Source organism: Glycine soja, chromosome 10, assembly GCF_004193775.1.
Source record: "Glycine soja cultivar W05 chromosome 10, ASM419377v2, whole genome shotgun sequence".
Lineage (NCBI taxonomy): Eukaryota > Viridiplantae > Streptophyta > Magnoliopsida > Fabales > Fabaceae > Glycine > Glycine soja.
The window spans coordinates 22,646,249-22,669,618 of NC_041011.1; the positions used below are offsets into that span (position 1 = coordinate 22,646,249).

Consider the following 23,370-nt stretch of genomic DNA (forward strand, 5'->3'; position numbering starts at 1 on the left):
AGGTACCTCCTTGCATTCAATAGGAGTAGCCTTTTTCTTCTTTTCTGAGTTAGCTTCACTCTTGCCCTTCTTCTTTTCAATCTCAACAACCTTCTCTTTTTGTTTTTCATTTTTCAACTTTTTTTCTTTTTCTTCTTTTTCTTTTATTTCTTCTTCTTTTTCTTTTTCTTCCTTCTTCTTTATTTTCTCTTGATAGTCTCTTATTGGTGTCTCTCCTTCTTCATCACCTTCTGCTTCCTCAACAACTTCTTCAAGTTCAACTAAATCGTCAACCGGTTTAAGTGTCGGCTCAGCTGCTAGCTGTTGTTTATGTTCCTCCATCTTCTTCTCAGCTTTTCTTTCATCCACATGGGTTGCCATTCTGCTCCTTGTCATGACAGCTTTACATTCTTCCTTTGGATTTTTCTCAATGTTAGCACTAAAGCTTCTTGACGACCTATCCGCCAACTGTTTTGTGAGCTGTCCCACTTGGACCTCCAGATTCTTTATGGCAGACTCTGTGCTCTTCTGGTTAGACATAGAGACCTGCATAAATTGAACTGGAGTCTTTTCCATCTTCGTGGTGCGATCATAGAGACTAGGTCCTTGTTGTTGCGACCTTATGGATGATCCCCCCTGGTCTCTATTGAATTGATTCCCAAGATGGTTCTTCCATTGTCCCTGTTGTTGGTTGTATTGTTGTCCATGCTGGAATCCAGAAAATCCACCTGCATTAAAATTGTTTCTAGGCTGGTTCCCCATGTAATTGACTTCATGTGTGACTTGTTCTTCATTAGGGATACAATATCCAGATTCATGAGCTCCACCACAAATTGTACATCCTGCAACCTGCAAAACAGAAGAATGTGAAGTATGCACAGAATGAATTTGAGTTGGCAACTTACTTAGTGTTTCAGTCAATGCCTCAAGTTGCTTAGATAGCAACTTGTTTTGTGCCAACAATGCATCTTGTGAGGTTAGCTCCAATAAGCTCTTTTTAGTAGGAATGTGGGTTCTATTTCTCAGAATAGCAATGTCACTTGCAGCCATATTTTCAATGAGATCCATGGCTTCTTTAGGGTCTTCAACTTGATTTTTTCCCTGACAACGACGCCATAAATACTTTGTTGGATTTCCCCTGCAATTACTTTTTGGTCCACTTTTTCTTATACAAAAATGTTCAATGGAAATCCGGTTCGCCGAAAAGCGCACCGAATCGTCAAGTATTTAAAATTAAAATGGATGAATCCGAGTATCGAACTCAAGGAACTAGTCTAAGACAGGGTTAAATTCAGAAATAAGGCATTGTTGAAAGAAACATTGATAATTGATGATTTAGAACAAGTTTAAACTAAGTCTAGGTTAAAAACAGTAAAAATACAAGTAAAATTGACAGTAGTAGGTAGAAGTGTTAGGTTTTTCTAACAGACCAGCTGATGCATATAAGGATGTTTCTCTAATCAAACATGCTTTTGTGTTTTATGTTGTAGCCTAAATTACTAAACCTCGATCCCTAGTTGGACTGAATCAATCCAAGCTTCGTCCTCAGATCCCTCTTGTTGGGCTAGGCTCAATTTAGGCAGTCCTCCTAGGTTTAGACTAACTTAAACTAAGCTTCATCCTCAGATCCCTCTTGTTGGACTAGACTCAGCTTAAATAGCTTACGAAAGTTTAGACTAATTTAGCCTAAGCTTTGTCCTCGGATCCCTCTTGTTGGACTAGACTTAGACCAAACAGCATTATTGTAACAACATTCTTAAAACCAAAACTTAAACTGCAGATCCCTCTTGTAAGACTAAGTTTTAATTCTGCTTCATTCAAGTTCTAAGGCAACAATACATTTTCCACTGTTAAAATCACCTAACTAGGCGCACAAATGGTTGAACAGACCAAGAGCATACAAAATTTAAGCACTGAAAGAAGCATTGAACACAAGAAGCACAATCAATTAGATATGAAAATATTTACATCAGCTGTTAAGTAGAAATCCCCAACAAGGGTGTTTAGCCAGCCATTATAGAAGAAACCCTAACAGCAATAAGCTTTCAAAACCAAGGTATCTCTGCAAAAGCTACTCCTCTTGCTACCTCCAGAGCTCTTTTCCCAAAATAGGCACTGTGGTGTGCTGTGGAATTCTATGCCCTGGGCATTGTACCCTAATTCTGCACAAAATAGGCTTTAAATAGGCTCTGAATTCACGACGTTGCACTTAGCGCCACCCTTGCACTTAGCGCGAGTAAGTGGATTTGAGCTTAGTGCTAGTCGTGCACTGAGCATGGCTGAAAACAACTGTTGCGCTTAGCGCACTGATCTCGCACTTAGCGCGCGACCTTGATGATGATGCTCTATCAGATTCTTCTGTCGTGCTATGCGGGCTGAAGCTGTGCTTAGTGGTGAATGCGCGCTTAGCCCACTGATGAGCTAAGTTCAACTGTCATTTTTAGCACTTCATGACTTATCCTCATTTTCACCTGAAATTGCACATATTTCATCATTAAATCCAATGGACATATTCTAGAGACAGCTTTAACCATAAAACAAGATTTATTTACAAAATAACCATAAATTGGGGAAACTATACAAGTTTTGAAAATATTTTCTATACAAAAGTTAATCATATAAGACGACTAACATCAGTTAACATTGGTTTTTTATAAAAACCGATGTTAACGTTGGTTGTTAACATTGATTTTAGTATAAAACCGATGTTAACTGCCAACGCAGGTATGAACATTGATACCTTTTTTTGTGTAATTTTTATTATATAACATCAGTTATTTAAATAACCGATGTTGTCATTTTTACGTTAACATCGATTTTAAAAAATCGATGTTAACGATAATACTTTCAACATCGGTTAATAACTTATGTTAAAAGTCCTAAATAGCTAATGTAAAAAGCATATTTTCTAGTAGTGTACATAACCACGAGTCTTATATAATATCATTCCTTATGTCATTTGGATTTAATTTAACTTATTATTTTTGTAGTACTTTCATAATTGCAAGTGGAATAAATATTTTGATCGTCGACAAATCATTTGAAGTTAGGAAAGTTTGGTGTCATTACATAATCCATAAATGCTTATAGGTTAGCCTCACTCTTTTCTTCTATGAAATTGCTAGAGATGTCTGCAAAAATTTCTTGCTATATATGGTATATCTTTCATGTTTTTATATGATCAATTAAGTGATAATTTTTCTCTTAAACGATGCCTAATTGCTATATACATCTTATAGGAGATCTTCATGAACTTTGCTAATTGTTTGGAGCCCAAAAGTATGTGTTCTATAGCTTTGGATTTAAAAGTTTTAATTTAATATTAATGTCCATATATGCATTCAATGTGTAATTTAGAAGTTGGAGTGGTTGCCTATTGTATATTCCTAATTTAATTAATGTTCTCTAGCAGTGTTTTATCCATTTATAAATTATAGAAATTTAACAGATTTTTTATCCTTAAGTATTGATTTTTTATCCATTCTAGTCTACTTAAGTATTGATTTATCATTGTATTATGACAGCTTCCTTCATCATTGAATTAGAATTATTTTTTCTGGTTAATGATTGGTTTGATGTTTTTGTTTTTGCAGCACCAAAGATCGTGGGAATTAAGATCGAAGCTAAATGACATTTGGAGAAATGGTTGAATGTGTTTAAACATCTGACTCTTGAGTTAATGACGTTGGGGATTTAATACTAGCTAGGTTTATAGTGTGCGCCTTTACTTTTGCTACCTAATTGCCTATTGTAGTAGTACACCTTTTTTATACTGAGAATGATATTTGCAATGACAACATCTTTCATTGTTGTTTTGCTAGATTCAATTTGTACAACTCAAAGTACTTCTTTTTTGGATATACATATATAGCTTGGTTTGTGTACAAGTTAGTTACAAAATGAAAGTGACATCTTAGAATGTTTGAGTCTGAATAGCTTTAGCTTATGTGCGCTTAAAAGGGTGAGTTAATGAAACATTTAAGTAATTTTAGATTCCAAAGACATTTTCATCCATGCTATTACTTCTTGACTACTCAAGATGAATTCTTTTCAGAAAGCTCTTCCTCTTATTAATTCTGTCTTCTATCATCCTAGGCTTCTATCTTAATCAATTAAAATTCCTTTAACAGATTTCAATAGGATTCGCCCAAGTACATCCGAATTCCCTCGATAAGTTTTGCATTCTTTTTATATTTTTAATTATCTATATGATAGAAAAGAAAATTTATCATTCTTGGACTTACCCTAACTAATTATGTATTCATACAGCAGATACATGATATGCCGCCAAATCTCATCTTCACATACGTTTACCAAGTTTTGGACAATATGATTTCTCGTAGAATCATTGAGGATATACACATGATTATGTTGTGTACATAAAAATATCATATACTTCAGTTAAAATACAAAAAGAAGACGTTACGATAATCTGATCAGTTAACATACAAAAGGAAGACGTTACGATAACAAGTGCACAAATTGGCAATAACTTAATCAAGCTTTAGCATTCAACATAAACTATCCAACCATTAACTTTCTAAGGGGGGTTATGTATCTAATTCATCCACCTTGTGCTCCATACCTTGATGACCTAAAATACGGCACACTTGTCACTTCGGGGGTGCTTATTCGACCATTCATTCTCTATTTAATTTTCATGCGAATGGATAACTTTGACTACAAGGCAATTTTTGTTACTTTTAGATTTATCATAAACTTTTGTGGCCTCTAAAGTTCCCTAATCGTTTGTCAAGGTATCACTAGCTAGTACTGCCATGATGAAACATTAGACTTCAATACAACTCTTGAACTTTCAACTCTCTTGTTTCCACGTGAACAATTACATGCTATTCTTAATTTTCATCATGGCTGTGCTGACATTTATGGAATGGTTTAGTAATGGAGTAGAACAAGCAACAAATCTCTAGGGAGGGTCTATGATTCTATTTTGGTAGAGTCTCGAGTACACATGGCAGAACTAGGTGGTACCACATGGCATTAGAAGATAAATTAAAATTAAGCCTCATGATTGTCTTTTAGAGTTTGATTTTTTTTTTCCCTTCTCAAACAATACATATTCTTTTCATTAAAATTATGCCACCTATATATAGAGCAAGTATGATTTAATATTCTTTAAAATAAAAATGAAAAAAAAAAGTTAAAAATTAAAAGTGATGATAACTATCGAGATAACGAAATTTATAGGAATACCAAAAATCTATTGCGTCATCTTGTTGATTAAGATCATAATTAGCAATGCATCTTTACACGTTAAACCTTTCTACAAAACATAGGGTTTTGTTAGTCATATAGTTCCTAACTGTCCTAATTATTGTTAATGAGCACCTGAAAAGAGAGTGCATATATAAATTCCGCACGCATACGATCCATGAACCAAACATTCGCACTAATGTCATAAGTGATTACATGCAACGGTATGGGAATATGTCTACCCTTCTTCAGAATAAAAATAGTGCATGAAAGAACCAATCTCACGAAACCCTATTATTTAATTCATTACCTAGAGGGAAAAAAAAACTACAATATTCAAATATTTCGGTATAAGTGCTACATATTTTTTTAGTCCTTCCTTAAAAAAATGTTTTTCAGTCCAATACGTATATGTGGTGTGGGTTAATCCTTAATAGTATTTTATTATTATTCAATATGAGAAAGTCCAAGGTAGACTTCAACAATCCTTAAGAAAACCTCACTAGCTAGCTACATGCATTCCAAATTTTCAAAATACATGTACTTTGACACGAATATAAGTAATTATTGCATTTCATGGATCTTCGAATTCATTTATACGAGATTGTAAGAACACATAAACAATTAATATAACCGCGTGGAACCAAATCAACTATCCTTAATTTTTGTATGTCGTCGCATTACTGGTTCTTCCAATCAATAAGAACACACTTTAACAAAAACGAAAATGACAACTAAGAATTTTGAAAAAGATTTTCTTTTTTTTAACAACGTGTGACTTTTCAATTTAAAGGACAAAAAGCGAGATAAAAATTGTAAACTGGTGATTTAAATCCTATAATTAAGCATATTCAGTAGTTTCTTGCTTTGAATTCAGATACCAAGCAATTAAAGCATGATTTAGAAAAGCCCTTAACGTTGCATTGATTACTATTAAAAGCGGATGTATACCCAAAGTACAGCTGGGAAACATATTAAATTATGTATGTAAACTCTAAACATTAAATATTAAATATATTTTTTTCCTTATAATTTAACGTTTTTTTTTATTTTCGTCCATATAATTTTTTTTGTCCATTCAAAATGTGTTTTGTTTTTCATTCTTAAAGTGTTTTAAAAAACATTTTAAACAGTAAAAAATGGTTTGAACCGTGAAAAAATATTATCTAAAATATTTTTAAGAACGGAAAACAAAACAAAAAGAAACACATTTTAGAAGAATTAAAATGATTTTTTTTAAGAACGAAAATGAAAAAAAAAATATTAAATTACAAAAATCAAAAATGTATTTAAGCCAAATATTAATAAATATTATTTTTCACGAAACAGTTTTGGTGCTATTGCAGGAACAAGTGATCTTTGTCAAAATTCATTTATTTTTAAAGAAGAGCATTGGTCCAGGTCATAGTTCATGCGTTTTGTGCCTTATGTTTTTCCCTAATGAATAGCATTGCTGATAAAAAAAATACTAAAATATCATTTTGGTTCTTTGTGTTTTCGTGCTTTTCTATTTTGGTACAAAAAAACTCATTTTGATCATTTTGTCTATTTTCATTAGTACAATCAATGTTTTAAATTTTAAAATAATTAGTTTAACATAGCTAGTGACAGTTAACAACCACCACTATGTGTAATACTATTTTAAAAACTATAAATCAGCATGAAGAACAATGTCAATGATGAAGAATAGTTACACCTAGATCAAGTCACAAAATAAGAAAATCAAAATTTTAATTTTATATCAATCAAAAACACCCAAATCATAAACCTAGATCAAAATAAAAACCGTAAAGAAGAAGATGGATTGATTTAGGGTTCATTGACATTGATGGCGGAGATGGAGGCCACAAAAGTCATGAAATCCTTGCATGCACTGAAGCAACACTAGGATTTAGTCTCTGACAATGAACTCAATGAGATAGATGCATAATTGACAAATTTCATCACCATTTGACTATGGCATTGAGGTTCAGGAGCGAGCATAGGTCCTTCTTCTTGATGCTTTTGTTGGCGATAGAGGAAGGAGGTTGCAGAGTGGAGGTGGAGAAGAGACGAAGACAAAAAGCATAGCCACAACATGCGGTGATGATGAGGTTGAGGACACAAATAAGAACACAAAGGATAGAAAGAGGTATTGATTTCAAAGAGCAAAATTTTGTGGTGTCTTAAGAAGCGAGATTTGTAGAGGCAATAGAAGGTAATGACAACCGTAAAAGAGAATGAGAAATATGACACGAGAATTAAGGTCTTGCAGCGAGTGAGAAACCCTAAAAGATGCTAGGATTCAAAGACATAGAGGAAAATTGAAATGTAAAAAAATGCAAATATTAATTATAAATATTAATTTACATAGAGTGGTGATTTTTAGTTACCATTATGTTAAATTAATTATTTTAAAATTAAAACACTAGTGATGTTAACAAAAAACTTATATAAGGATCAAAATAAATACATACACAAAAAATGTTTATATAGGATAATAATTATAAATGAATAAAGGGTATCCTATTTCCTCTAAATCAAAGATAATATCCTTATAAATTGCAATTAATACTAGAATTAGAATATTAATTTTGATTTTCACCACTCTCCCTCAAGCTAAAGCTTACTAAGCAATCAGCTTATTACAAGAAAATTTATTCCCACTAATACATTAAAAAACATAACAAAAATGGAGTTCCACCAAAGAACGTTTGAAGGACAACTGAAGGATATGTTGGTGCAATCGGGGAAATATTGCTAGAAAGAAAACAAAAATATCCACCAGCCTAAGAAAATCAAGTTATGACTTTCTTAAAACCATTATTTGGAAGCTTCAAACCAATATTTTGAAGACAACTCAAAGATCTTGGTGAAACTGGGGAATATTGCTAGGAAGAGAGAGCTAGAATACCCATCAACTTAACAAAATCCAAAGCAAGTTTCGATATGCTTAAAACCAAGATTATGAAGCTTCTAATGAAGTGTGGAGACCCAAAATCATTCATACTTAGACGAAATTGTCATAAAGTGATAGAAGTCACTGAGACACGCCGATAAAGGACAATGACAAAATAGGCGTCTAGAAAGTGCTTCACTAGAAAACGAACGGCGAGCTAAAGGCGATGGCCAAAAAACACGTTGAAAAGAGACAACGATAGAATAGGCAATCAAAATGATTTGTTGGAAAATGAACAACAAACAAAAGGAGGTGGCAACCATCGTAGAGAGAGACGAACAAAAAATCATGAACCAATAAAGTGCATAAAAACGTGTTTTCGTAGTGGGTCCAACTAAATGATCATGTATGTATGGGGACAAAACTCCAGGTGTAGGAGCAACCATTAGGGGCGACCACCATGCTAGAATGACAGCCAGACACCAGAAAACTTCCTGCGTAGGTGTTGTTTGGCACACCAGAGACAGTGCGCGCGAGAGCTTTGTTCGCAGAACGATTAGCGGGGTTGGATAAATCTATTGAAGGAGAGCCGAATGTTGCTGGTTTTGCCTGGAAAAGTTGCCAAAGAGCTTAAGTGGCATGCAACGGGCAACGAAGAATGACAATGGTTATCAAAAAAGTGTTAGAAAAGGAGGGAAATCATCAAAATTTGAGGGTAAAACAAAAGCAAGTTGACAGAAAAGGTGTAGGGAGAATAGGTGGTGGATAATTTTTGTTATTCCTTCAACTTGACTCTAGATACCATGTCATATTTTAATTTAAAATTAATTGATACTAAGTGAAGTTATCCAAAATATATATATTATATATAAGTTGTATCTCGAGAATTGAAACAAATGAGAACTAAGATCAACTATAAATTCTGAATATACTAAAATGGACTATAATATCCCTATAAACTACAATTAATTCTAGAATCAAAATATTAATTTTGATTTTCAATGCGACCTTATAATAAATACATGAGGTAGTATTTATTAAGAAATCAATCAATAACTTTTTTTAAAAAAGAAAAATAAATCAATCGATAACAACTATTTGTTAGAAATCATGGTGAAATATTGATGATAATTTTAACACATTTTCCTTATTTTTAATTTTTTGACTAATATCTAAAAGTATTTGTTAATTACCATTCTTTAATATATTAAAAAAAATGATGCGATTAAACAACTTCCTCTTTCTTTTAGAAAATAATATTGTCCCCCACACCCCACTTGTTTTATTTATTTTTATTATTTCCCAATGTGTTAGTTTTTTTATTATTAATAAAGGAACATGAAAGGAAGCATATTAGAGAATGTGACTTAGTTCTAATAATATCGTTCAATTTGCTATGTGAGGAAAGGCGCCACAATTTTCCGTTCAGAACATTGTAACGAAGTATGGTTAATGATATTCTTAGAAAGCCTATCAATGAGAAATATAGGATATAATGTTGAGCTAGAAACACATATACGTGTTTCAATCGTATATATGTTTGTAGCTTTACAAGCTAAGTGTTTCAATCCTTTTAAGTTTATAAAACCAACTTATACCGTTATGCGTGTTCTTTGGCTAATTGATATAATAATGTTGAGCTAGAAACATATATACGTATTAACCGTATTTACATATTATTACTACTATTTAAGAACTAGCATATTTGATACATGTAGTCACATAATAGATTAATGACACGTACATTCGTGAACATTTTGGGTACAAGCCTGTATGGAGCAAAAGTCAGTGTGTACGTACCTTAAGAGATCATTTCGTCTCAATCTCTCATATCCTAGCTTCCATACCGTAAACCCTTATGTAGTTGAAAAACTAAACAAAATCCATAATCCAAAACCATTTCCATTTCTTTGTCTATAAATACACAAACCCCACATGACATTCTCCCCATCAATTCCACTTCAAGTTAGTCATTAACCCTAGCCATTTTCATCAAACAGCATTCAACACCTTTCAAAGAGCATCAATTCTCACTTACGCACAAAGGGAAATTAAAGTAACAATGGCCCTCCAAAGGCATCATCTCTCGTTACTTTTTATCATGTTTTCTTTTGTTGCTTGTCACAGCACCGTGCTACTTGATGGTGGTGGTACATTCAAGGACTTTATCAAACAAAAAAGTACAGATGTTATGAGCATAAGGAAATTTGGCAAATTGGGTGACATTTCTTCTTCGCTTAAAACGGTTAACGTCAATGATTATGGAGCTCGCGGAGATGGCAAAACTGATGACACTCAGGTACATATTCTCACCTAGACCAAATTAATGTCGCTTGCATATTATCACTTACATTTCATTAAAATATAGTACTAAGAAAAATATTATAATTATTGAACTTATGTAAATATAGTTTTTGTCTAATAAAAATGTGTTAGTATGGTAAACCGTAATAATAATTTCTTTTTATTCTTTGCAATTGAATTTGTTGCATAAGTATAGTTGGTGCAGTTCTTTTTAATCAATGTAATTAAATGTGGAAGGTTAAATTAGAATAGTTGAATGGTTTGCAAAAACAGTAGTAAAAAAGTATAAAAATTGTGGGACAAAATGAGGATATTCTTTTTATTATTGTTATGTTACACATAAAAATAAATTTACGATATTTAATTAGAATAATAGTACTTTAATTTTCATTAGACAAATTCATGTTAATGGAAGTAGATTTATATTTTCCCCTAATGATATTGTTCTATAGTTTTTTTTATCTTATTCTTTTGCTAGTAAGGTATATATGTAATATCGTGCTTCTCAATTGAAAAGAATGATAATAATGTTTGAACTATATTAATCATGGCTATGTGGGTTATTTCAGGCATTCAAGGAAGCTTGGGAAGTAGCATGTTCTTCTGGGGGAGCAGTTTTTGTGGTGCCTCGGAAAAATTATCTACTCAAGCCATTCACATTTTCTGGCCCTTGCGAATCCGACATAGAAGTTCAGGTTAGTTTGGCACAAATTAAAATTGCTTGTTCCAAATATTTTTAAGCATTAATTAACTAATTAACCTTCAAGCAACCTACAATTGTTTTACATCTCTATATATGATTTGGATGATTTTTTTTTTCTTTCAGATTTCTGGAATCATTGAAGCATCAGAAAACCTATCAGATTACAGCGAAGACCTAACCCACTGGCTTGTTTTCGACAGTATTGAGAAACTATCAGTTAAAGGTGGTGGAACCATCGATGGAAATGGAAACATATGGTGGCAAAACTCATGCAAAGTTAACGAAAAGCTTGTAAGATATTAAAATGCTCTAACTATTCTTTATATGTTCATACATAAATCTCATCATGCTAACTATTAATTCTTTATATGTTTCTTTCTTTGCAGCCTTGCAAGAATGCCCCTACGGTATGTATACATAGCTATCCCAATAGTATAATTTGAATTGAAATATATGGGAATAGATCTTCTTATATTTAAATAAAATTTAAGGGGACCTTGTCAAGTCGATCAAAATTTTATATCTATTTCGTTTTAAACATTAAGAAGTGGGGCCTTATTAATATTTATTAAGAGATAGAGACGAAATTTATGTACAACAAAGTCATGTGAAGATTTAAAATAAAATTAACTATCCATATATTGTCAAATCAATATATGTTGAAATATTAATTGCATCTACTTCTTTCATAAATACTTCCTCCGGTATTTTTTTTTATAGAAATTTGCCTTAATTAAAAGTTGAGAACTTACTAAATTGTATCTTGCATTAATTTTTTTATATAAAAATACTCTCAATTACTCCAACATATTTTTTTATAGTCAACAAACAATAAATATAATAAGTTAATTTCTTTGGCGACTCTCTTTCACACGAGGATAGGAAAAAAAACATTAGGAACAATTACTTATCTCATTTATTTTGTCTTCTTTTTTTATAGAATACAAGAGTTAGTAGTCAAGTTTACATGTTTTAATTCATTCATTAATTAATTAATTGAATGGAAATATATATTTAAAAAAACTCAAGGATAATTCTCCAATAACGACACAATGGTTAATACATATAATGTAACTAATTAGAGCACTTTTTTATAAAACCGGAGAAAATATCATATAAGTCTTTCTTAGTTATATTTAACTCGAACAAAATTATTTCCTATAAATAATAAATGTAATTTGAAAAAAAAAATATAAGTCTCACTCATTTAATGTTGCTTATAAATATAAAAATTTCAGTATATCTTTTTCAACGGTTGAATTTGACAGAAGATCCATTCCATATGATGTAACCTTCATTGTTTGTATCTCTTAATTGCAGGCATTGACTTTCTACAAGTGCAAAGATTTGACAGTGGAGGATTTGACGATAAAAAATGGCCAACAGATGCAAGTTTCATTCCAAAACTCTGAGAATGTTCAAGTTTCTGATCTCACAGTGACAGCACCGGGGGATAGCCCTAACACCGATGGAATCCATGTCACAAACACCCAAAACATTCAAATCTCTAACTCCGTTATAGGAACTGGTATATTCTCAATTAATTGATGATGTTCTGAATTTTCAATACAATAATAAAAATGAAAAAACATTGAATTTTTATATGTTAATTTCTAAATCAATTTTTTGTTTCAACACGTTGCAGGTGATGATTGTATATCAATTGTAAGTGGATCCAAGGATGTACTAGCCACAGACATAATCTGCGGACCAGGCCATGGTATCAGGTACCTTCAATAATATTTTCATCAGTCAATTAAGAGTGGTCATATTCCATCATTCAATTAAGAGTAGTGTATTTAGATATACTATTTAATTAAATATTTATTAAATAAGAGCTTTCATATGAAAGACTATTATGAATAATATTTACTGAGATAAATTAAAAAAATTGTTTTGTAACTTTTTTTATATAAAACTTACTAAGTTAACCTATAATTAAATATAAAATAATCACTATAAGCCACTTTTATTAGGTCAAATTAGTTTTTATAGTTGTATCGAAAAAAAAAGTTTTTCTAGAACTCTTTCAATCACTGCTTAATAATGTTAAAGACTAGGCACATGTGAATGATAAATTTAAAATGTGACTTTCTTTGCAACAATGATCTCAGCATCGGAAGCTTGGGGGCTGAGGGATCCAAGGACTTCGTTTCAGGAATAACGGTGAAAGGAGCTCAGCTTTCTGGAACTACAAACGGACTAAGAATTAAGACATGGCAGGTAATTTGAATTTTCAACAATGTTTAATTTTTATTACAGATAAATTGCATAATTCAATTATATCAATACTACATATATATAAATCCCTTTTGGTTTTAACTTTTAACCTGTACATATATGCATATGCAGGGAGGATCAGGAAGTGCAAGCAACATCCAATTTCAGAACATTCAAATGGACAATGTGGCCAACCCCATAATAATTGACCAAAACTACTGTGATCAAGAGACACCATGCGAAGAACAAGTAATTAATCCATAATATTAATATATAGATCCAACTCATTGAAACCGTATTTTTCACGCATTCATGTAATCATTTAATTGGAACCATTGAACGAGGATCAGATGTCTCAATTCTTGCATATTTTAAATTTGATTCATCAATATAAAATATGACTTGTTTGATCTTCATCCGAGGGTTCACATTAAGGTTTTGAGATAGCTGTGCAAATTTATTTTTTTTAATAATCAAATTATATGTTTAATTGATTAGTGTTATAATCAATTATAATCAGAATCAATTTTTGTTTTAGTAAGTTTGTTAAAAAATGATTTTAAGATAACTAATTTGGCTAGAATATAAAGTTTTGTTTAGTTAATAAGTCTGATAATTAGTAAAGAAATCTAACTCAATTAATTGAGTAAATACATGAATTATTATAGATTTTTGGTACTTATTTTTTATTCTTATAAATAAAAAAAATTGATTAATTAAATTGGCTTTTGTCCTTGCAGACATCTGCAGTTCAGATTAGGAATGTGTTGTACCAAAACATAAGTGGCACTAGTGCTTCTGATGTGGGTGTGCAATTTGATTGCAGTAAGAAATTTCCATGCCAGGGGATAGTGTTGCAGAACATAGACCTGAAACTTGAAGGTGGAGGAGAGGCCAAGGCTTCATGCAACAGTGTTGAATTGTCCTACAGAGGAGATGTTAACCCTCTCTGCCCATAGAAAGAGGAAGAAAGACACTAATCAAATAATGCAAGAATTATGTGACATTTTTAATTGCTTTTGTACATATATATGGTCAACAAATAAGGCTAGCTGATTGATTTGTTGTAGCCAATAATATATGTGGGTGATATACTAATGATTGTCATCGTTTGTACTATGTTTGCTAAATAAAATTTAACTTGTGCAGTTGTGCTATTCTATTTTACTTTGTTATAATCTCCAAAATTATGTATACACACACAGATGCGTGCAGTTAATCTTCACTGCCAAAACTCGAGTTAAGGTTTTTTTAATTACAAAATTTTAATTAACTTGAAATTTTAATTGATTCAGAGGGTCTGTATATTGTGATTGGAATTATAAGGATAATTACGAAGACGGAAAATACGATATATATAAGAAATTTTTGGTAAAGTTTTCAATTTACCACAATGTAAGAGTTTTATATTTTGGGTGAATTATACCAATGTTAAACAGTAAACTTTTTTTCTAAATATTTCATTTGAATTACTCAGTAGCAAGGACAGATTCATGAGTGTATCAAGGGGAAGTCAATTTTTTTAACATAATTATTTAATTATTTTACTTCTAATAAATAATAATTTAATAAATAATAAGTGTTTTTTAACTGAATAAGTAATAAGTTTTAATAAATATTACTTATTAATTTATGGATAAAATTCAAACTATGATCTACTACTTGAAATTGTTTTAGCAAATATTAAATCAAAAACTTATTTTTCTCATATATTTTCTTTTATTTTAGTTTTTCTTTTTTTCCTCATATTTATACAAAGAACCCTAAGGAAAAGGGGTCAAGGCCCCTGATTGGTTCCCTTGGATCCATCCCTACTTAGTACACTAATAATATCATGAAATATAGAAATTTAAATAATTTTAAATTAATAAAAATTAATTGAAAATAAGAAATATTAATTACGAAACACACTAATATTGCTTAGCACAAAACTGTAAAATAATTATAAATATACTATACATTATACAATACATTGATTAATAAAATATGTAATATTTTATTCTTATATTATTAATCATTCACAATTTATTAATAACAATATTCAGTAAATTTTATATTGTATTAGTGTATATTTTAATAAATAAATTACTATGACTTACACAGAATAAAAAATACCAACCTAGTTATTTAGTTTAGTACCTTAAAAACTACTTGATGTGAATTTGGTCATAAAAAAATCTATAATATTAAATAATCTATTTAATTACATCAAATTAATAATTTTATGAAGTCGGATAAATCAAAATAAAGACTATTTTATGTCTTTCGATATGTAAATGATCATTTTTAATTTTATAAGAAAAAAACATATTTTAGCCTTAATTTTTTTATCTCTATTTCTGTCTCTCTCTATCTTTACATATACAATTAATTTATAATAATAATAATTGAAGCATTATTTTTATATGAAAAATTAAAGGCATTTTAGAGACACGTAGTTTATAAAAAAGGCATCTTAGAGACATTAATTAGAAATAGAAACTAGAAAGGTGTGTTGTCTAAATAGTATTGATATCACAATAGTATGGATACTGTTTTAGATAATGATAATTTGAAAGTCCCTGATAATTGGATGTCTTTTGTGGAGCTTTGTTCAAAAAGGAGTTCAATGTCCATTTCAATGTGCTTTCTGCTCAAACAATATGGAATCTGATTGGCATTTATTTGTCGATTTGTGAGAGAGCAAAACATATCTGGAAAGAAACTGGCCTTTGGAACATTGTTGAAGGAAATATTCTAGTGGCTGACAGCATCAAAGGTTTGATTTTCGATCTAATGCAACAGCTTGACAATTCCTCGCTATCCAAAGTTATGATCACGCCATGGGCTATTTGGAATAACAGAAATGAAAAGATCTGGAACCACAATGACATGGCACCCTCCATATGTATCTGTTAGCATTTCGAACCAATTCCTCCATGAATGGCTGAATGTTAGGCGTCAAACATCGGGCTTAATCTCTCCCTAGGATGCCCCAAAACGGGGACGGACATATATGGATAGGGGGACAGAAAATGGTAGATCCAAAAATTCAAAGATACGGATACGACCAGAAAACGACAAAAATTTTAATATTTTTTATTATTTAAAAAAAACTGAAAAATTAATAAAAAAAACGTGAGAAATAACTAGCAACACTGGAATATTATAAATAACCAAACCCTTTGTCTTGTGGCACTTCCCGACAACCTCAAAAACCTTGTCAATGAAATTCTTCCACATTGCTAATTGTACATCCTCACAAAGATCCTGAACCCCTCCCACTCATCTCAGATTTTCTAATCTCCACATTATCAATGTGTTCAGTCAGCTTTAGAGCCTTCCCTTTGAACCCACTTGAAACCCAATCTGAAAGATCCAAACACCCCGTTTTTGACAAAAGCTCCAAACTTTTTGCATCTTTCCAAGTACCCATTTACGTTTTCAGCGTTCCCATCGATCGAAGCACTTCTAAAACACTCGAGAGCGGAAGAATAGAGTTTGAGGCTTAACAAGATCTTACCTTTGCACAAAAGGGTCTTCGAATGTGTGGCGTCGAGTTCCAAAACATGATTACAATCATGAAGGACATTGTGGAAGAAGTCCTTCAATTTAGATTTTACTTATGTGCGGTTGCATAGAGCAATGAAGAGGGATCTATGATTCTGCAAAGAAAATTATGAAAGCGGGTTTGGGTGCAGAGAGTGATGAAGTGGGAATAGGCTTCGATTGAAGCATTCCATTCTTCTCTGAGGAAAATTAAGCTCTGTGGCTTTGGATCTGAGCTCTTGCAAGTGCTCTTCTAATTCTTCTGATGCTGCCATTTCTAACTGTGGTAGCTTCTACAGTTCTGCCACTACCATTTTGGACTGTAGGGAAGCGCGTGTAGAATACTGTCGTCCCCACAAAATGAAGTCCTCATCCCCGTCTTGGTCAGCCATACCAAATAGGTCAACGATGTCCCCTAACCGTACCCATCCCGTCCATGTTCCCGCGCAGTACCGGAAACAAGGAAAGACACCTAGCAGGCGTCCCCGTGTTTCAAAGATCTTTCTTGCTTCCACAAACTTCCAGCAATCTTTGTGGTAGAAACCACCATCTTCAACGCTGAAGTGCAACTAGGACACAACCATTTTTTTCCATCTCAATTCTTCCGGTATTGACCTCTGCATTCATTCGTGAGTGTAGACTTTTCCTTCTAAATTTTACCAACTTTAGGATGAATTTTGTGAGAAGAGAAGCAAAAAATGTTGTTCATACTCCAGCCAAGGCATCAACGTTTAATGCTTGTAGTTATTCCTTTGATTCTATTCCCACTTTGTATTCAATCTTTGATTTAGACTGAAAAGTCTTAACTGTTGTTTCCTTAAAAAAAAACATAGTATTGCCATCTTTTTTTCTGATTCGAAGGGGCAAGGAGAAAAAAAAACAAGACTAAAATATTTTTGTCCCTTGTAAAATTACAAAAGTTTAGATTTAGTCCTTGCAAAAAAAATTATCAATTTTTCATCTAGGTAAAGTTATAATGTGTTACTGTTTTGCCCAAAGATAGGTTTGGATGATTTAGAAGTGAAATAAATTTTCTCATGCCATGTTCTTGAATTTATGATTAGTAGAATGTTTTGTGTTACTTATGTTTTATGTTACTAGATGTTATGTGATCGAGCTTTCCTAAACAATTTTGTCACATTGATTATTGATACATATTTTCTCTTGTGTAGTAATTCAAGAAGTCAATGCTAGTATTGTTTTTTGTACTACAAGTATAACTAAAGGCTCTGGGAGAGCTAATGTATTGTAACGGGAGGAATAAAGTTGCATATTAAAAATACAAATAAGTATTGAAAAATTGAGTTTTTTCTTATGTTTTGCACCACATATATATTAGTACAATTAAAAGCATAATTTCGTAAACCATAAGTTTAAGTTTATGAATAAAAATAAATTTGTTGTTTGGCATGCATGACCCTTTAGGTCATTCCGAGTCCATTATATGATGCGAAAAATATTTAAAAATTTATGTGGACACTTATTGGAGCTTCAGTACAATGATTTCTCATGTACTATTGTACTATTTGTTTCCGAGGAAAGTTGATAATTAGGCTATCATTAGAAAAAAATTGGAAATGAGTCCATTTTTTTTTTAAAGCAATTGCAAGGTGATATTTGTGAACCAATATACTTATCATGTGGATCATTTAGATATTTCATGATTTTAAATGATGCATCAATGTTACATGTTTATTGTTGTCAAATCTCAACCAGAAGTTTGCAAGATTGTTATCTCAATTAATTTAACTAAGAGCACATTTCCCAAATTACACTAGCAAGTTTACTTCTTATGTTTGTAAAGAGTATTGATTCACATCACGCCAACAAATTATAATTAATTAGTTCTTCCCTTAGAAATTGATTTTAGGTGAGCTATCTAATATTACCCATTTGAGAATTTGTAGATGTGTTGTATACATACAAAGATGAGTCCTAAAAGAATGTCGGGAATATATGTTGGGAATGAATATTCATTAAGAAAGATTTATACATGACTCAGTTTGTCATTTGTCATTTTGAATCGATTATCCCAATATTAGGAGGAAAGAATAAGTGGTTGGAAAAGGGATATTAATTGAAAAGAAAAATATCATCTCGATCCTCAAATGAAACAATGTGAACCAGAAGTTCAAAAGATAATTCATTTATAAAGTTTAGCAAAATAGAATGGCTAAATTATATATACTAACTGTTAAAGCTCCAATAAAATTTGATGTCCTTGTTGGACAGTATAATATTTCAAAGCAAGTCTAACATGCTTGAAGCGTAGACTGCATAGTATAACCATTGGTTCCAAAGATAAAAATGAAAAAAGCTAAATAGTTAGATGGTCAAATTGAGGTTTAGTATAACCATTGGTTCCAAAGATAAAAATGAAAAAAGCTAAATAGTTAGATGGTCAAATTGAGGTTATGAGAATGTTGAAAGAATCCTCAAACATAATTATAAATTTTAGTTCTAGAAGAACTTAGGTACCTGAAATTATTGAAAAGAAAGAGATATCAAATTATGACATGAATAGAATATGATGGATCCGAAATAAAGTCAACATTGACAATGTATCTTCATATAATGCAACGTTAAATGTAACAAATGATAATGACAATGAGGATCAAGAGTACGTCTATAGAGGATTGTAGACAAAGAAATGATTGGGCAAAATAGAAAGACTTAATTCATGCAAAATTAGACTCACTTCTAAAAAGCGAATGATTTTGGATTTGTAGTCTATACACCTGAAGATGTAAAATACAATTAGGTTTTTGGACATGTACTGCATACACCTGAAAATGAAAAATTTGTTAGATTTTTGGACATGTAGTCCATATACTAGAAGACATAAACCTAGTTAGGTTTTTGGACTTGCAGTCCATATACTTGAAGATGTAAAATCAATTATATTTTAATTTGGACTCATAAGTTATGCACTTGAAGATATAAAACCAATTAGATACAAATGGGTTTTTGTGCAAAAGCAAAAATGAAAATAATGAAATTGTGAGATACAAAGGATGACTACATGCTCAAGAATTTATTAGCAAGATAATGTATCATTTGCTCAAGGATACATTAATGCTAATTATACACAACCTGATATATCATTTGGAGTTAATTTATTAGCAATATATAGTTCTTAACCTACATGAAGACATTGGAATGGAGTAAAGCACATACTTCATTATCTTATGAGAACTATGGACATGGGGTTGTTTTATTAAAATGTTTCAAAATCATATCTAACTGATTATGCAAATGCAGGTTATTTGTCACATCCTCATAATGGTAGATCACAAACAAGATATTTGTTTACATGTGGTGACACAACTATTTCAATTCTTAGCGATATGTGAAGCAAACCATAACCGCAACATCACTTAATCATGAAATTTTTTTAGCATTACATGAGGCAAGTCATGAATGTGTTTGGTTAAGATTTGTAATTCAACATGTGCGATAAACTTGTGGTTTATCTTCAGGAAAAATGACATCAATGATCATATGTGAAGATAATATTGCATGTATCGCTCAATTAAAGGAATGATACATTAATGGAGATAGAACAAAGCACATTTTACCAAAATTCTTCTTCGTGCATGATCTCCAAAAGAATGATGATATAAACAATGGCAGCCCCATTTGGAACTGAGGGTGGGCAACTGTCCCCATTGAATTTTGTAATTTCATATATGTAGTCTTAAAAAATATTTCCCCCCTATTATGATGTATATGACCACTTGCAATTTGTTATAGGTTTACACTCGATTTCTACTTGTACTAACTTTTATATAAATATTATTTATCTTTAATTTGAAAAATAAAGTTGTCTTTTTCTCTACACATTTTATCTCTTCCTCGTCTTTTACTTTTACAATTTTTTTTGGTAGATATTACTTTTACAATTCAGGTGCTTTTACGTTCACACTTCAAAAAAGCAAAAGATCTCACTTTTCTTAAGTTTTCTCCCTCTTGGTACTACGCTACAACGCGGTTGAAAATAAGCTTTCTCATTTGAAGCTTGGTCTTTTAGTAAATTGTGTTGTGCTTTTTCTCTTTTTTTATAACCCTTTTAGCAAATTGTTTATTTATTTACTGTATTTTTTCAATCTTTCATATTTTATTGTTTACTAATTTTATTTATAGGAGACTGTTTAATTTCAATCTTTCATGAGAAAGTTCATGACTAATTTTATTGTTTCAACAACTACTGCATTCTAATTTGGGGATTATTTACTCTTTTCGATGAAGCTTCTTTTGGGAGGATTTAGGTGCATCCCTCCAATAAGAATTTTTTAAAAAAAATCAAGTTGCCTAAACAAAATATTATTTACTATTTTTCCATTGTTTCATTCCAAAGCTTTAGTATTGATTCGATAAGTGGTGTGTAACATATTTCAAGTTTCAACATTGTTAGATATTAATATTATATGTGTGTGTGTGTGTGTGTGTGTGTGTGTGTGTGTGTGTGTGTGTGTGTGTGTGTGTGTGTGTGTGTGTGTGTGTGTGTGTGTGTGTGTGTGTGTGTGTGTGTGTGTGTGTGTGTGTGTGTGTGTGTGTGTGTGTGTGTGTGTGTGTGTGTGTGTGTGTGTGTGTGTGTGTGTGTGTGTGTGTGTGTGTGTGTGTGTGTGTGTGTGTGTGTGTGTGTGTCTGTGTCTGTGTGTGTGTGTGTGTTATTTTGTATAATTGTTAAAAAAATGTCATTTTGTTTTCATTCTTGTTTATTAAATTAGAAATTATTAATCTCATAATTGCTATTATTTTACATTTTATTTCTTCTTATGATTGTTATTATTTTTTTAATATTGAATAGATAATGGATAGATTTGTCAAGAGGAAGTTATCATCAAATGAGCCACAATCTTCATCAAAACCTTGTGAATCAAGTCTTCAACAAGAAAAAATTTAATTTAATTTATAATATTTTCCATCAGATCCGGGAAAGTGAAATGAAATTTCAACATATATCATCCTAATGGTCAAGATAAGATACGAAGAAAAAATTTGCAAAGAGGACCATGCCAACCTACTCAACATAATTTTCCTCAAAGAAAAATCGGAATTTCCTTAAGAAGATTTTCTTCATCTTGGTTTAAAGAATTTAGTAACTAGTTGGAGTATAGCATAAAAAAAGATGTTGCATTTTGCTTATGTTGTTATCTTTTTAGGCCTAATTTTGAAAAGCAATTAGGTGGTGATTCATATTTGTGACAAATGGATTCACAAATTGGAATAAGGAAGACTCTTATCTCATGTTGGAGGTCCTAATAATGCTCATGAAATTGCTTTGAAGAAGTGTCAAGGTTTGATGAATCAAAATCAACATATTGAAATTGCAATATCTAAGCAATCAGAACAAGTTTGGGAGTTATATCGAAGAAGTTTAACAACATCTGTGTTCGCTTTCTATTAAATCAAGGATTAGCTTTTTGTGGTCATGATGAGTCAATCCATTCTACTATGTTGTCTTGGAAAATGCTCTTGAAAATCATCCACTAATTGCTCCAAAAATTTAAAAGGATATTGTTAATGTTGTTGCATTGGAAACCACTAATGCTATTATTACTAATCTTGGAAATGAGCATTTTGTTATTATTGTTGATGAAGCTCATGACATATCAAATAAGGAGCAAATGGCTATTGCTTTGCATTATGTTAACAAAAGTGGAAGTATTGTTGAGTGCTTTCTTGGTATTGTTCATGTTAAAGATACTACTACTTTGTCCTTGGAAATGGCAATTGATGAATTAATTTGCATACACGTGGGCTTAGTATATCAATTTATGGACAAGGTTATGATGGTGCTAGCAACATGCAAGGGGAATTTTCTAGTCTCAAAAGTTTGATCTTGAAGGAGAACCCATCTACATTTTATGTACATTGTTTTGCTCATCAATTACAACTTACATTGGTTGCTTTTGCCAAAAATCATGTTCAAGTTGCATATGTTTTTTAATTTAGTGTCCATCTTATAGAATGTTGTTGGGGGATCTTGCAAACGACATGACATGCTTTGTGAAAAACAAATAGTCAATGTTAGAAAGGCATTGAGAAAAGGAGAAACTTCTAGTAGACAAGGTTTGAATCAAGAAACTAGTCTCAAACATGTTGTTGATACTCGTTGGGGTTCTCATTATGCAACTTTGGTGTATTCTGCTATAGTTGATGTTCTTGAAATTATAAAAGATGATGGATCAAATGTAGATCAAAGAGTTGAAACCAATGGTCTTTTACATTTGATAAAGGATTTTGACTTTGCATTCATATTGCATTTGATGAAAAATGTCTTGGGCATTTCAAATGAATTGTCACATGCATTGCAAAGGAAAGACCAAGACATCATTAATGTTATGAATTTGGTTAGCATTACAAAGCAATGATTACAAACTAAGAGGGATTATATATGAGAATCTTTATTGCAGGAAGTGATTGTTTTGCAATACACACATCATTAACATTCCTAATATGGAAGATATGTTTTTTGAGTAAATAGGCATTTTAGTCCCTGACTTTGTAGCCCTGTTGCATATTAGTTCCTAACTTATTG

General features: G+C 31.5%; 1 protein-coding gene across 1 annotated transcript; it reads left to right on the forward strand.

Annotated features, from left to right (window-relative positions):
* Positions 1-10,045: 10,045 nt before the first annotated feature.
* LOC114369365 (polygalacturonase-like) lies at positions 10,046-14,455 on the forward strand. Its single transcript, XM_028326584.1, has 9 exons — positions 10,046-10,370; positions 10,945-11,070; positions 11,202-11,369; positions 11,465-11,485; positions 12,399-12,606; positions 12,724-12,805; positions 13,193-13,301; positions 13,431-13,547; positions 14,039-14,455. The coding sequence occupies exons 1-9, from the start codon at positions 10,134-10,136 to the stop codon at positions 14,255-14,257; spliced, it is 1,287 nt and encodes a 428-aa protein (XP_028182385.1). The 5' UTR covers positions 10,046-10,133; the 3' UTR covers positions 14,258-14,455.
* The last annotated feature ends 8,915 nt before the right edge of the window (positions 14,456-23,370 follow it).